Source organism: Mustela lutreola, chromosome 12, assembly GCF_030435805.1.
Source record: "Mustela lutreola isolate mMusLut2 chromosome 12, mMusLut2.pri, whole genome shotgun sequence".
Classification (NCBI taxonomy): domain Eukaryota; kingdom Metazoa; phylum Chordata; class Mammalia; order Carnivora; family Mustelidae; genus Mustela; species Mustela lutreola.
In genome coordinates, this window is record NC_081301.1 from 11,884,688 (window position 1) to 11,901,271 (window position 16,584).

Consider the following 16,584-nt stretch of genomic DNA (forward strand, 5'->3'; position numbering starts at 1 on the left):
AAAAAAATACCCCTGCTTTGTTAGAATTTTAAAGAGCATTTACTTTAAGAAACGACTGGGAAGACAGAATAAAATCCAACGTGGAAAAAATAAAGAAAATTCTAATCTGTTTTCTCAATAAGAAGCTAAAGGTTTATCCCAAGTGTCTTAGGAACTTCTCCACAGCCTGATATGTGCGAGTTCTCTCAATTCTCTTTTTAAATATTCTTCTTAGGTTGTTTCTTGACCAGATGCTTATTCTCTTTTTTCCCCGCCCTCCATGTTCCAGGGAAGAAGCTATTGGGTTTTGCCTGGAGTCAGGATACTTTCATTGAAGGTGTATCCATGAATTGTGTCCTCTCCCAAGGATTCTGTCCTACTCTATAGAGCAGAGGTGGTGGCTGTGGTAATGGGCATAGGATAAAAGTGAGCATCAGTGACATCGGTGCTCCTTGGTATACACAGAAATTAGATGAGCTTTGCCTAAGTCTTCATAGCATAACCTGCTTCATGCTTCATGTTTATTTAAGCAATTTCTTTTCTTTTTATTTTATTTATTTATTTATTTATTTTTTTTGCTAAAATGCTCTGGATACAGACGGCTTTGCTTCAGGGCTGCCAGTCAAAATAGGAATACTTCCGTGAAAAGCCTACATTACTGTGTTTAATTTTGAAAGTATATATTTTTCTGATTAAACAACTATGAGATCCTCATTCTCAACATTCAAGTATCATTGGAATAGAAAGCTTTCAACACAAGACCCTTCCTTACCAATATCATGGATAAGAAACACACATTAAAAGTTATGGTCCATGCCCAATTGCATGGAGCACTGGGTGTGGTGCAAAAATAATGAATACTGTTATGCTGAAAATAAAAAATAAATAAAAAAAAAAGAATTCTAAAACAAGAAAATAAAAGTACATGGTCTTTAAAGCTCAGGATAATAGAGCCACAGAATGTGTTAGAATCAATTTACTCATTATTTTATTCAATAATTATTTTGTGCCTACTATGTGCAAGTTACTGTCTATAGTTTGGTACATGCTCAAATTCTATGCATGTATGTTTCACATTCACTTTTAAAATAAACTTACATTTGTTTTGCAAAAAGAATTTTATGGTCATTTTGGGAGGTGTTAGAGGTCTTAACTAACCCTACTGTGGTATCGTTTACGAATTTGTGTATCAAGTCCTCATGTTGTACACCTTAAACTTACACAATATTACCTGTCCATCACACCTCAGTAAAGCTGGAGAGAGAAGTCAGTTTTCTCAATTAATAACATCCAGTGTGACTGTAATATACCCAAGGGGATTTTTTAATGGGAGTTGACAAGGTCATTGTAAAACTCATCTAGAAGAGGAAATGGCTACAGAAAGACAAGATAATTTTTGAAAAAATTAGAATGACAGCAGAGAATTTTTCTAACCAAAACTCAAAGCATGTAATGATGAAACACAGTAAGATAATGTTACACACAGAGAAAAACAGAAGAGGGGTCAACTTTAAGTACTCTATGTACTTGTACTTGGATATGTATATAGATCTTGAACTATGTGCTACTTCAATAATATGTTTATTTCATAATGATGAAAAATGGATGATATACTATATAAGATACTTGATATTATGGTAATTGTATCTTTGGAAGAGAAGGCTAGATTTCTATCTAACACGCATAGAAATAAATCCCATATGAATGAACAAACTAAAAGGAAAAATATCCAAACTGTAAAGTAAGTATTAGCCAAAAAGCAGTATATATTTAGTGGTCTTAGAACAGGGATAGCATTCCAATGAAGAAAAAATGTAGAGGCTTAATGACAAAATACTGTGCTCAAAAATGTGAAAATTACACCAAAAGGGATAATATGTAAAGCTAAACTTTACAGTGATCACTCAAAAAAAAAAATCTTCAACACATTTGCCAAAACCATAGAGAAAATGTCCAGCTTCTTTAGTAACCAGAAAACACACATTTGACTAAAATACAATTTTCACCCTTTGGATGGTCAGTGCAGTTTCTTTTACAACATACATTTAGAGAAAGAGCCTGACATGTACCAATAAAGAGAGGGTAATCACTATACCCTTTCTGGTAATCTTTATCAGAATTGAATACACATTTATTTATTGAATAATTACCCTCACAGAAATCTACTCTGTAGAGAGAGTAGTACATGTGTAGCACAAAGATGTGTACACTTTTTTCTTAGCATTGCTTTAATGCCAAACAAAACAATATAAACAAAAAAACACTCCCCAGAGAAACATCCTAAGTACCCAAAACAGATGAATTATTAGAGCAATTTATAGTGCATTCTCTTTACTCAAAGAGTAAATAATATAAAGAAATAATATGGCTCATGTCAGCCAACATTTATTAGTATATGTCATGTGGTGCTTGGCATGTCTTTTTTCTTTCTTTCTTTTTTTAAAATTTAAAGTCAGCTGACATATAGTACATCATTAGCTTCAGATGTTGTGTTTAGCAACTCATCAGCTGCCTATGTGCTTATCATACCATGTGCCTTATGTTACACACAAACACACTAAGCATGTATTTTTTCATTTTATTTTCTCTAAATCCTAAGAGATAGGCATTATTATTATCCCTATTTAACAGATAAAAAATAGAATTGAACAAAGTTAAGTGACCAGATCCCATAGTTAGTAAGTGGTAGAGCAGGAATTCTTCTCTTTTATTCTAATTTATTTTATTTATCTTTAAAAGAGAGAGAGTACAGGCACATGCTGGCACAGGTGAGGGGCCAGAGGAAGAGATGCCCAGGAGGATAAAGAGAGAATCTCACGCATATACTCCCTGGCTGATGTCAGGCTTGATCCCGACCTTGACATCATGACCTGAGCTGAAATCAAGGATCAGATGCCTAACCAGCTGAGCCACCAGGTGCCCCACAAAGCTGGGATTTTAATTCAGGCAATCTGAGGGCAGAGGAGAAGCCATTTATTTTTAAGCTATATTACCAAGGTTACACTACTGTCCATGATATTTTGTTAAAAGCAAGTTGAGGAATGATATATATATAGAATAATCCCTTTTTTGTGAAGCAAAATTCTTTCTTTATGTGTTGTGTTTGTCATGGCTTGTGTGTTTACTTATGTGTGGCTTCCTTCTGAAGTGAGCTTGAAGGCATGCAGTGAGGAGCTCCTTCCATGTTTCACTTTTTATTTTATTGTTCATATTTGAAAATATTGGACATCTATTTCTTTATATTAATTGTACATCCAAAACTGAAAGTTCCCTATACTTCCAGTTTTCAGAGAGCTAGAGTTGTGTGCATATTTCAAAGTTTTTTTTTCTCTGCATAGATCTAGGCAAATGCTATATACAATAATGTGGTCCGTGTGTCCATGATGCTTTTTTCCCCACAGTTGGTGTTACAGAGGATATTTGTGTGTGTGTGTGTGTGTGTGTTGCACTCATGAGACAGTTTCTCTGGTATCAAATGCATCCTGAGATGTGGAAGGCTGAGTTGGAGTGTATGAACTTTGAATGTTTTAATAAACACTCCCACTCTAAAACACATACACCTTTCATCCCACTATTGGGCAGGGTATTCATTTGACTCTCTGGACTTTTTCCTCCATCTCCTTCACCATGTCTTTCAGCCTCACTGCTAGGACATCGTTTTCCCTGCTAGTGAATGGCCAATGATCCTCTTTGGGCTTGCACCTGGAATTCTCTAGATCTAGGCAGTATTTCTCAGGGGCAGTAGTTACCCCCATCCCACTGAGCTGATAAAATTGTGTATTTCCTTATGCCTTGGGCAAGTAACTTGTCTCCCTAGAGCTGTCAGTAAGATGTGCTGGTTCTACTTTCTGTCCTGCTACTCCTGTCATCTGGACACTCTAATGCCCCTTAATATACGCATATACCTGTGATACCATCACATTAAGTTGCATTAAATATGAGCAGTTTTTTTGTTTATCAATTATACCTTAATAAGGGTATAGAAAAAAGAAGGAGAAGGGGAAGGGAAGGGATAGAGGGAGGGGGTGAAGGGGGAAGAAATGGGAGAGGGGAGAGGGAGGAAGAACAGGAGGCTAAGAAGGAGAGGAAAAAGAAAAGGCACCACAGCCTGTTATCTCTACAGACTTACCCACACGGGTAATGATAAGAGGACTCTGCCCATTTGGCGGTCCCTAAATACTTTAAAAAGCAGAGCTGAAAAGAATTCAGTGGCGGGGGTGGGTGGGAGGTTGGGGGAACCAGGTGGTGGGTATTGGTTAGGGCACGGATTGCATGGAGCACTGGGTGTGGTGCAAAAATAATGAATACTGTTATGCTGAAAATAAATAAAAAGTAAATTTAAAAAATCCTAGAGAAGAACATAGGCAGTAACCTCTTCAACATTGGCCACTGCAATTCCTTTTGAGACAGGTCTCCAAAGGCAAAGGAAACAAAAGTGAAGATGAACTTTTGGGTTTTTATCAAGATCAAAAGCTTCTGTACAGCAAAGGAAACAGTCAAAAAAACAAAGAGGCAACCCACGGAATGGGAAAAGATATTTGCAAATGCCACTGCAGACAAAGGGTTGATAGTCAAGACCTAGAAGGAACTTGTCAAACTCAACACCCCAAAATCAAATAATCAAATCAAAAAATGGGCAGAAGAAATGAACAGACACTTCTCCAGAGAAGACATACAAATGGATAACAGGTACATGAAAAAATGTTCATCATCATGAGCCATCAGGGAAATTCAAATCAAAACTACATTGAGATACTGCCTTACACCAGTTAGAATGGCAAAAATTGAAAAAGGAAGAAACAGCAAATGTCGGAGAGGATGTGGAGAAAGGGAAACCTCTTACACTGTCAGTGGGAATGCAAGTTGGTGCAGCCACTTTGGAAAACAGTGTGGACGTTCCTCAAAAAATTAAAAATAGAGATATCCTATGACCTGGCAATTGCACTTCTTGGTATTTACCCCAAAGATACAGATGTAGTGAAAAGAAGGGCAACATGCTCCCCAGTGTCCATAGCAGCAATGTCCACAATAGCCAAACTGTGGAAGGAACTGAGGTGTCCTTCAACAGATGAATAGATAAAGAAGATGTGGTCCATATACATAATGGCATATTACTCAGCCATCAGAAAGGATGAATCCCCAGCTTTTGCATCAACATGGATGGGATTGGAGGAGATTGTGCTGAGTGAAATAAGTCAAGCAGAGAAAGTCACTTATCATATGGTTTCATTTACTTGTGGAACATAAGGAGTATCATGGAGGACATTAAGAGAAGGAAGGGAAAAATGAAGGGAGGGAATTGGAGGGGGAGATGAACCATGAGAGACTATGACTGTGACTCTGATAAATAAACTGAGGGTTTTAGAGGAGAAGGAGGTGGAGGGATGGTTTGGCCCAGTGATGGGTATTAAGGAGGGCACTTATTGCATGGAGCACTGGGTATTATATGTAAAAAATGAATCTTGAAACACTACATCAAAAACTAATGATGTACTGTATTTTACTAACATATCATAATAAAACATAATAATTAAAAAAAAAGAATTCAGTGATTCTGACTGCTGTTGAGAAGTTGGTTGAGAAGTCTCTGTGTCTCAAGGATGAGAGCTCCACTTACTTGCAATACTTGTTTGCTGCCCCCAGGGGGACCGTTGGTAGGAGATAACTTGAGCTGTCTAGTGCAAGATACTTAGACATCCTGCCTATCCTGAGATTTTGATATGAAAATGCAGTGTTAACAAATGATTCTAGTAGAATTCAGAAATGAAGTGCCTGTGCCTCCTTAAAAATTTACCCTTTAAAACTTTTTTTATAAAGGGGTGTGTGGGTGGTTCTGTCAGTTGAGCCTCTGACTCTTGGTTTTGGTTCAGGTCATGATCTCAGGGTGGTGAGATCAATCCCCGCATCGAGCTCTGTGCTTTGTGCGGAGTCTGCTTGAGATTCTCTCTCCCCTTTTCCTCTACATGCCCCCCTAATAAATAAATAAATCTTAAAAAAAAATAGTTTAGCCTCCCTATCCCATCAATGCCCCACCTAAGGGGAATGTAGGACAAGGCTTCCTCGCAACTCTTGGGATGAATAAGAAGCACCATGGGTCTTGATTCACAGTCAATTTAAGAGTAAAAATGGAAGGTCTTTTCATTTCTTTCAAAAGCACAATTACCATAACGTCATTGGATTCCATGTCTTCTTAAGCTTGTGTTATTTACATACATTATTTCACCACCTTCTCACTGTGTAAATGAGATGATAGGTGCAAACACATTTTGACATGGTGTAGCACCATGTAAATGAAAGTTTTTATGGTTAGTAGTAAAACATATTATGTTCCCGCCGCCCCCCCCCCAAAAAAAAAGTTGAGTGGAAGAGTTAGGTGAAGCTTTCTACAGGTGTTAAGTATGATTGCTCATGTAATAAGTCTGAGAATGACATTTAATTTAATTTATTTACTTTAGATTTATTTATGCTTGAGAGAGAGAGAGAGAATGAGGAGGGGCAGACTGGGAATCTCAAGCTGACTCCCCTGACTGAAAGCCGGTCATGGGGCTCTCAGTTCATGAGCTGAGCTCAAACCAAAATTCTGTTGCTTAATGGACTGAGCCACCCAGACACCCCAAGAAATGACATTTTAATGATGGTGCTGATGCTCAGTTAGCGGTGGGAAGGACCAGGAGGGACTTAGGGTGTTTCTAAGACTTTTAATGATGCTTTCCCACTTTTAAAGGTATTTACTCCTTTCCCTTTTAGATGGGAAATAAAAACTATTCCTCTGCTTCACAACTTCCTCTATCGGCATTCCCCACGTTGTGGGCATCTGTCGTTTCGGATTGGTATTCCCTCCGTGCTTCCTCACCACTGATGCAGGGCCCTTCTCCTAGCTGCCAAGCCACATCAAATCGGGGCCTACAGACTTGGAGTACAGCATTTCCTTCCTAAACAGGACATAAAAGTGCTTGGTGTGTAATGTGCTGGTGAAAGCTGCCCATCATCCACACTCCTGCTCCTGTGAATGAGCAAGCACAGCTGGGAAGTGACTTAACCGGAGAAGGTGCAGCTACGCCTTCTTGGGAAGGTTCTGGGCTTAGCACTTGTCCACTGACTCCTCACACTAGCACCATGTTGTTAGAAGCATTGCTTTCCTCTTTATAGAAAAAGGGACTGACGTTCAGAGAGCCATACAGCTAGTAAGTGGCATAGCTGAGACTGAAAGCCAGGTAGGTTCGATTTCAAATTGTGTCTTTTCTACACTAAACAATGCTCTGACACCTGTCCCCCCAAAACATGCACGTGTGGTCGAAAATGATGCTGGCATGTCCTCTCTAACAGAAGTCCTCTTACTTTCCAGTGTCTCATGCCTCCTGCTGACCCACTCCTCCTTCTCCCTCCACTGGGCCCACTCACTGGAATCTTTCAATTTCCTTCTTTCCTACTGCCCTTACTGCCTCCCACTCTATTGAAACCAAATGCTCCCCCCTCTTCCTTACCTTTAGAGAGGAATGGTTGCAGGGGACTCTGGACCTCAGTTCTGTCAGATCCTGAGAAAATAGCAACTCTCCTTTTTCAGCATCATTACCTGACTTAGAGTGTCTCCTGGGTCAGGTTTTTAGAACCCAGTCTCTCCCTTGACCACCTTCTTCCCACACTCAGCAGAAGGACAAACAGATGCAGAGCACCTTGAGCAGATGCATCCTGCGTGGGGGTCCTGCAGAGCCCTTTCCAGGCATGGTCCTTGTCTGTTTAGTTCTGTGAAATTTCTCCTTTATGCCTAGTTTTCACTCCTGTATCAGATTAGAGCTTGACCCAGCCATTCCCAGCTGTAAAAGTGTAGCTTCCAAGGCAAGAGGACATTGGGAAGATGCCTTCTGGATTCTTTTTTGTGAATAATTGTCTTCTGATGGACCAGAAGTGCTGAAAGTGGGGAAGTGGGACTTTTGCTGAAACCCAGTCTGTTGTGACCCTCTGCTGAGCTGTCAGTGCCTCACCCACATGTCTCCTAGGGGAGGCACCCACTTCATCACAGCCCTTCCTGGCCATCTTCTCAGTCAGGGTACTGTAATAGCTATCAGTGACATGGTGCTCGTATGTGCCAGACACTGCTTTACACACTTGACATACATAAACCATTTAGTTTTTACTAAAAACAGCCCTTTTCACAGATAAGGAAAGTGAGGCACAAGGAATTGAAGTGACTTACCTAAGTCCACACAGCTAGAAGGGGGTGGAGTCCAGCTTGAGAATGTGTGCTCTTGTCCCCTGCATTATGCTTTCTCGTTCACTAGTTTTCCTGCTGACCTAGTTTCTCAGAGGAGGTAAGTCTGAGGCTCTTGGTTTGTGTGATGTGGGCTGTGCCCCCTAAAGGCAGGGACTGGTGCCTTGCACAGAGTAGGTTCCCCAAAAATGTGTGATATATGATCAAAAAGGGATGAGAGAGAGAGAGAGAGAGAGAGAGAGAGATGAAATCTGTTGGCTTTTGAGATGGAGGAGAGAAGATAGGATTAGGAAAAGGGAGGAAGGTCATCTGAAGAGGTTGACACCCAGTGTCTGTTCCCAAATCCCTCCGCCTGCCTACCTGTGGGCCTGACAGTGGAGGATCATGCCGGGGGGTTGCCAGGGAGTTCAGATCAGGCTCTGAATCTCTGAGGGAACAGGCCAGGGCAGGTGTAGATCTACTCTCAGAAAAGTGCTCTCTCTTCTTTTTATCTTACCGTGGGTGTTGATGATGGAAAGGGAGACCTAGGAGCCTGTCCTCTGTGAATGCCAGAGCCCTGGGGCATTGGCCCTGTGGTCTTCCCAGGAGAGAAGAACATTCCTGATGTCCTCACTGACTCTGTGTTCAGGAGCTTGTTGGGAACCTGGGCTCTAGAGGCGTAGCCCCATATCCTCGTGAAGGGAATTAGGCCATGCATCAATAGGGATGGAGGTTTTCATGCACCTGTATGGGAAGTATGTACATGAACATGTGAGTTCATGCATACATGCATGGGCTCCTATATGCATGTTTGTGCAGACTTATGTGTGCCTACCTAGAAGGAGAGGGGATGGCATCTGACATCTCCAAAGTTCTGTGTTTGCATGCGTGACTGTGTGTAGGTGCAGGTGTGGTGTTCTGGGGAAGGGATTAAGATGTGGGTTCTGGAGCCAGTTGGAGAGACTCAGATGCTGGCTCTGCCTTGTACAGGCTGTGTAGGTTTTACAACTTTAGATAGTTTTTTTAAGTGTTTACTTGAATTCAGGTTAATTAATATACAGTATAATATTAGTTTCAGGTGTACAAATAGCAATTCAATACTTCCATACAACACCCTGTGCTCACCACTACAAGTGCTCTCCTTAATCCCAATTGCCTGTTTCCTCTACCCTCCCCTCTGCTAACCATCAGTTTCTTCTCTATAATACTGAAGTGTCTGTTTCTTGGTTTGCCTCTCTCTATTTTCCTTTGCTCGTTTGTTTTTTAAAGTTTTACACATGAATGAAATCATATGGTATTTGTGTTTCTCCGACCAACTTACTTTACTTAGGATAATGCTCTCTAGCTCCATCCATGTTGTTGCAAATAGAAACATTTCATTCCTTTTGATGGCTGAGTAATATTTCATTACACACACACACACACACACACACACACACACACACGTATATACCACCTTTTCTTTAGCCATTCATCAGTGGATGGACACTCGGGCTGTTTCCATATTTTGGCTATTTCTGATAATGCTGCTATAGACATCAGGGTGCATATATGTCTTTGAATTAGTATCATTTGGGTAAATACCTAGTAGTGCAATTGCTAGATCATAGGGTAGTACTATTTTCAACTTTTTGAGGAACCTCCATACTGTTTTTCAGGGTGGCTGCACCAGTTTGCATTCCCACCAATGGTACAACAGTGTTGCTCTTTCTCCACATCATCACCATCACCTGTTGTTTCTTGTGTTGTTGATTATAGCCCTTCTGACAGATGTGAGGTGTTATCTCACTGTGGTTTCAATTTGTTTTTCTCTGGAAATCAATGATGTTGAGCATCTTTTCATGTGTTTGTTGGCCTTCTGTATGTCGTCTTTGGAAAAAATGCCTGTTCATGTCTTCTGCCCATTTCCCAGTTGGATTATTCCTTTTCTGGGTTTTGTTGATTGTTTCCTGATATTCTTTAAACATTTTTTCCTGTAATGGATTTAATTTTTTTTAGAGCAGTTACAGCACCACAGCAAATTAATTACATGGTACAGAGCACTCCTACATACTCAAAGCCCTCATACATTCACAAATCCCCTAATTATCAACAGCCCCATCAAAGTGCTAGAGTTGCATTAATTGATGAACTCCACTAACACATCATCATCACTCCAATCCATAACTTACATTAGGGTTCACTCTTAGTGTTGTACATTCTTTGGGTTTTGACAGATGTCTACTGACAACATTATAGTATCATAGAGAATAGTTATTGTGGCCCTAACATCTTTGGTGTTCTACCTATGCCCTGGAAACTATGGATCCTTTACAGTCTCCCTCACTTTTCCTTTTCCAAATATTACATAATAGAATAATATAGCATTGAGTCTTTTCAGATTGGCTTCTTTCATTAAGCACTATGTATATAAGGTTGCTCCATGTGTTTTTCAGATTTGATGGCTCATTTATTATTGTACTGAATAATAATTTCATGGTCTGGATATACCACTGCTTATCCACTCACCTACTGAAGATACATATTCAAAAATAGCTTGAGATGATTTTCCTGTAACATGGGGGGTGCAAAAATCTTATTCTGCCACCTGATGCAGTCTTCTGTGCTGTGTATGGTGCTTCAGTTCAGAAGCCTGACCTCTATCCCAGGTTCCCAGATTTACGGTGGCTCCAGGAGGGGTCTCTGTATGGGTACTGTCTTCTACTTTGCCAGTGAGGTGGAGTAGTCCTCTGACTTGCCAAAATCACTGTTAGGTTAAGGTTGGAGTGGGAGCCCTTGTTAAGGTTCCTTACCTGGTTTCTGATTCCTAGGCTGCCTCTGATTTAAGTAGCAACTCTCCGACCTCACTAACAAGGGGTAGTTGTTTGTTGGGTTATGGTGGGGCTTGGTGGTGGATGGATTGGTTTAGGGGAATTGAAAAATCCCAAGGCAGGGGTGCCTGGGTGGCTCAGTGGGTTGAGCCTCAGCCTTCGGCTCAGGTCATGATCTCAGGATCCTGGGATCAAGTCCCGCATTGGGCTCTCTGCTCTGCAGGGAGCCTGCTTCCTCCTCCTCTCTCTCTCTGCCTGCCTGTCTGCTTTCTTGTTATCTCTGTCTATCAAATAAATAATAAATAAAATCTTTTAAAAAATCCCAAGGCATTCTGCTAGGAATCTGAGAGCTGACCATGGTAAAACAAGTTTGGGACCAGATCCCCAGGTTCTTGATGCCCATGGGGACCTGGTTGGTTTCACCTTCATCTTTTGAACTTCTCAGTTCCATTAAACACTGATTATTTCTGTTTTGTGCAGGAAGAGCAGGGTTACCTATGGTGCAGAACAGCAGGATTCTGACTCAGATGAACTGAGTTTCTGGGTACATCCCTAAGAATTTCTTTATGGTGTTTGCCTGAAATTCCTGATAGTCAGAGACAGTCACCTTCAGAACACATGCAGTGGCTGTGGTCAAGCTTGGTGGTGTTTGTATTTAGAATTGCACACCATGTTCATCCTAACTAGCTCGCTTGGTTGTTCCATGTATAAGTTCTGCTGATGGACATCTGCTGGAGATTGCTTGGCAGGGAGGAGATTCTTCTGCTGTGGGGGTTGGTGGGTGGAATATATCCATATCTTCATCTCTTGAAATTTCTTCTACTCTTGGATTATATGACTACTCCTTTTCTGTCCTTTTTGTTAATGTCTTCTCTATCAGACTCTTCAATGTCAGAAATATGCAGCACTATTCTCTAGGTCATCCTCAGCATTCATGTTTCACACCCTTCCTAGTTTATGTCACACACTCTGATTAAAAGGCAAAGTATGTTCAAGGAACTAAATTTTTCTTAGTTTAGTATTGAGCAAAATCTCCAGCATTTACATATATTTATATGTATAAAATGAGTCCATAGTGAGTTTGCAGTAGAAGTGCCCGATACATTTCCCTTCACAGTTTCCTCATCAAACAACATGCTTCTGGTATTTCTCCACTGTTGAATTCAACCAGCCTCACAGGTTATCTGGCTATATGGTGGGAGGGGGAGCTGTCGAGGGTTTTCCTGGTCTGCTCCCAAGAGCCAAGTAGAAGTAGTTCACCTGACTTGGCAAGGTGTTCAGAAGGCATACTTAGACCTTTGCTCTGACTGTATGTACTCCAGAAGGGATTTATTCCATTCTTACTGATGTTGATTAGCAAATTTCCAAGTTCACCCTAGGCTCCTTTGTTTGGATAGCAAAACTTTGATTAAGCTTTTTCAATACTACCTACCAACATCAGCTCATCCTTCAGAAGGATGGCAGGATATCTTATGGAAAGTGCTTCCTATTCTGACAGAGACAGCACTCTAGCTATGATTGAAAAGGTTAGGACTAACCTGGGGGCCAGACTGGTACAGAATGGTAAATTTACCTTAATGTGTTACCTCATGGTCACTTGTGTAGGATTACACCTAGAAGATCTTCATTTCTTTTTTTAAGAAAGATTTTATTTATTTGTTTGAGAGAGAGAGCAGGAGAAGAGGGGCAGAGGGAGGGGACAAGCTGACTCCCTACCAAGCAGGGAGCTGAACATGGGTCTCTATCCCAGGGTTGTGGCCTCATGATGGGAGCCGAAGGCAGATGCTTAAGCAGCTGAACCACCCAGGTGCCCCAAAGATCTTGATTTCTTAATGACTATGTGATATTGAGAAAAAGGAGTCTGGGACTGATGGCATAGGGGACTCATAAAAAAGCTATGTTTGGTTTCCTGGACCAAATGACTTACTTATTATAATTACTTAATTATAATTAATGAATTTGTGTATTCCATATATGCCAGGCATTTTTCACTTTTGAAAGTATTGGAGTATACTTGGTTCAAACGAAGGCACAAGAATAGAGGAAGTAGAAAGAACACAAACCTTGTAGGCAAGCATCCCAAAACTGAGTGACGGGTGGGAGATAGTGTTGCAAGACAGGTATGCCCGTAAAATATGAAGGCAAATGTAATTTGAGTTTGTTTTGGGGATTACTGGTTGCTTTCTGATCACTGGAGAGAACACAGTGGCAGCAGTGGCAGGGGCCTTAATGTGGAGCCCTAGGTTGTCCCTGTGTTCCATTAGGTCCACCATAGACCTCTGGTTATATCATTATTGCCGAAAGTCTGATATTCAACTTAAGCTCCTGCCTTCAAGAAGTTTGTGATTAGTAAAAGTGGGTGGTTGTTCAAATTTGATGACATAATTGAGGCCAGATTCCACAGACAGTGTAGAATCTTATGTTATTTTTGTTACTGAAATTGATAATCAGGACAACTGATTAAGCAACAAATACCCAGTTGTGTATTAGTGTGTAATTATCATTGTGTAGCAGTCGTTAAATATGTTCATTAGGTCCTTTTGGGCCTCCATTTGACAGATGCACTGTTGAATTGTGCTTCCTGGCTCCCTTGTGTTTGGAACAGATCATCAGATTAGTTGTTGACACTAAGTTGTGGTCACAAGTGTTATGAGTCACATCTAATCACATCTAGACCAGAGTGTTTAGATGCCAGTGCAAAATCTTCAAGTTTTCTGCAGCTTCTGATAGAATGATAATGGTGTCTGCTCCATCAGCATAGGTCCCTGAGTGTTTAAAATGAGCAGTACCCTATGTTTTTCAATGGTGAACATGCAATGTCAATATGAAATATATATTTGGTGTCAAGGTACAATGATTATGACATTGTTTCCTCAGCACAATGAGCTTATCCTGATTGACACACATTGCTTTTTTCCAGGATATAAAGGACATTCGAGTGGCCATCATGGCCATGTGGACAAACAGAGAATTAAGAGGGAAGGGAAAAAGAGTCAAGTGCTGAGAGTTCATTGTGAGGGCACCTTCGTGTTGAGTGGAGGGCACTACATCTGCTTTGAATATTCTCCACCTTTCCAGCCTTCCATGCTCTCTGTTCTCAAACTGAACAAGCCTCCCAGGGCTTCCCACTGTCCCTCAAACACATTCCAGTGTTTATTGCTTCTTCCTCTTTGTGTGGGTCCCACTATTTGGAATACTCTGCCATTTCCTGCTGTATTGAACTTTTGTTTGTCAAAATCAATCCATCCTTTTTCTAAAAAATTATCATTTTTTAAATTATGTTATTTTAGTCACCATATAGTATATCATTAGCTTTTGATGTAGTATACCCAGATTCATTGTTTATGTTAAGGACAGTCTTAGAATCATAATTGCAAGACTTTTTCCCCAATCCCTACCAAATACATGTAACTTCTTCTTCTCAAAACCAATAGGACTGAGGCGCCTGGGTGGCTGAGTGGGTTAAAGCCTCTGCCTTCGGCTCGGGTCATGATTCCAGAGTCCTGGGATTGAGCCCCACATCGTGCTCTTGGGTCGGCAAAGAGCCTGCTTCCACCTCCCCCCTGAACCCACCCCTACCTTTTCTGCCTGCCCCTCTACCTACTTGTGATCTCTGTCTGTCAAATAAATAAAAATCTTTAAAAAAGAAAGAACAAAAGAACTTTGTACTTTCTTGTGTACTAGACAAAGTCAAGACCGTAGAAGAGGTATTTGGAGATAGCTTTGTTCCACTTCAATATAGCTTTATTTATATACATGGCAGAAACAGCTTTCTTGAGATATGGATTCTTAGCAGTACCTGGCCTGGGACTGCACATGAAAGTGGTCGAAGTCATTGATAGAAATGAAACCAAATGCCCTAGCTTCTAGGTCAGAGCTGTTACTGCTTTCCAGCACTACCTTCTATGACCTGTTTGGGTCCCATGGGAAACACGGGTAGGAGGGAAAGATAATGTGATCATCTCTTGGGTCATCTTCCAATTAAGGTGTTCCATCTATTTTTTCTTTCTACAAGTGAATTCTGTCCCTTAATTTCCTCAAACCCCTCTTCATATCTTTGTTCCTCAGGCTATAGATAAAGGGGTTCAGCATGGGTGTCACTATTGTGTACATGACTGTGGCTACCCGGTCCTTCACCACTGAGTACATGGACAGGGGCCTAAAGTAGACGTAAATGACACTCCCATAGAACAAGGCCACGACAGTGAGGTGGGAGCCACAGGTGGAGAAGGCCTTCCACTTGCCAGCCGCAGAGGGAATTCTGAGTACAGTGATGATGATTCGCAGGTAGGAGAAGAGGATGCACAGGAAGGGGGTCGTGATGACAGCCAGGGTCTCAGTCATGACCACTATCTGGCTGGAGGATGTGTCAGAGCAGGATAGCTTTAGCACAGGCTGGGTATCACAAAAGAAGTGCTTGATGACATGGGAGGCACAGAAGGACAGGCGGGACATGAGTAGCACCCGGAGCAGGGAGTGCAGGTGGGAGATGGTGCAAGAAGCCAGCAGCATGAGGTGGCAACGCCGTGGGTTCATGACCACATCATAATGGAAGGGGTTGCAGATGGCTACCAGCCGGTCTATGGCCATAGAGGCCAATAGGTAACTGTCAGTATTTGCAAAGGCCATGAAAAAATACATCTGGACCAGGCAACCTATGAAGGAAATAGCCTTGGTCTCTGATAGTAAATTTGCCAACATTTTGGGCACAATAACTGTTGTAAAGCAGATATCTGTGAAGGACAGGTTGCTGAGGAAAAAGTACATAGGGGTATGGAGTCGGGAGTCAGAGTGGATAACCAGGATGATGAGTAAATTGCCCATGACAGTGACCAGGTACATGATGAAGAAGATGGCAAAGAGTGGTTTCTGTAGCTGAGGGTTGGAAGAGATGCCCAGGAGGATAAAGCCTGAGTCGCTGCTGTAGTTCTTTGTCTCCATGTCTGTGCCTTCGTGGACAGGGTGTGGAGAAGCAGTTGGAGAGACGTGATAGGTGATTTCATCAAGTCACCTTCCTCCCTAATCACTAGTTGTAAAAATGCCCATTGACAATTGTTCTGATTTTAAAGAGTATTTACTTCAAGACATTCTAGAAAAAGAGAGAGTAAAATTCATTAAGAGAAAAATAAGAAAATTCCAAGCTGCTTTTTTTCTATGAGAAACTAAGGTTTTCGCAAGTGTCCTTAGGTAATTTTTAAAAATTCTTTTAGCCTAATTTGTCTGAGTTTCCTTAATTCTCTTTTCTTTTCAACATCTTAATTTAATTTTATTTTTTTCAGTGTTCCAAGATTCATTGTTTATGCACCACACCCAGAACTCCTTGCAATACATGCCCTACTTAATATCCACCACCAAGTTCACCTATCCCTCCAGCCCCCTCCCTTCCAAAACCCTCAGTTTGTTTCTCAGAGTCCACAGTCTCTTATGCTTCATCTCCCTCTCTGATTTCCCCCAATTCACTCTCAGTTATCTTTCTAAATATTCTTTTTTTTATGAGTCAAAATGTATTGAACACTGCTATTTGTAAATTAAATAAACATGGTAAGAACAATATTCTGGTGGCTGTTGTAGTGATAACACTGACAATGGAGTAAAAAGCATCTCATT

At 41.0% G+C, this 16,584-nt stretch overlaps 1 protein-coding gene across 1 annotated transcript; it reads right to left on the reverse strand.

Annotated features, from left to right (window-relative positions):
• Window positions 1-14,985: 14,985 nt before the first annotated feature.
• Window positions 14,986-16,004, reverse strand: LOC131813001 (olfactory receptor 1L4). The gene has a single exon (XM_059143086.1). The coding sequence runs from the start codon at window positions 15,916-15,918 to the stop codon at window positions 14,986-14,988; it is 933 nt and encodes a 310-aa protein (XP_058999069.1). The 5' UTR covers window positions 15,919-16,004.
• Between the last annotated feature and the right edge of the window lie 580 nt (window positions 16,005-16,584).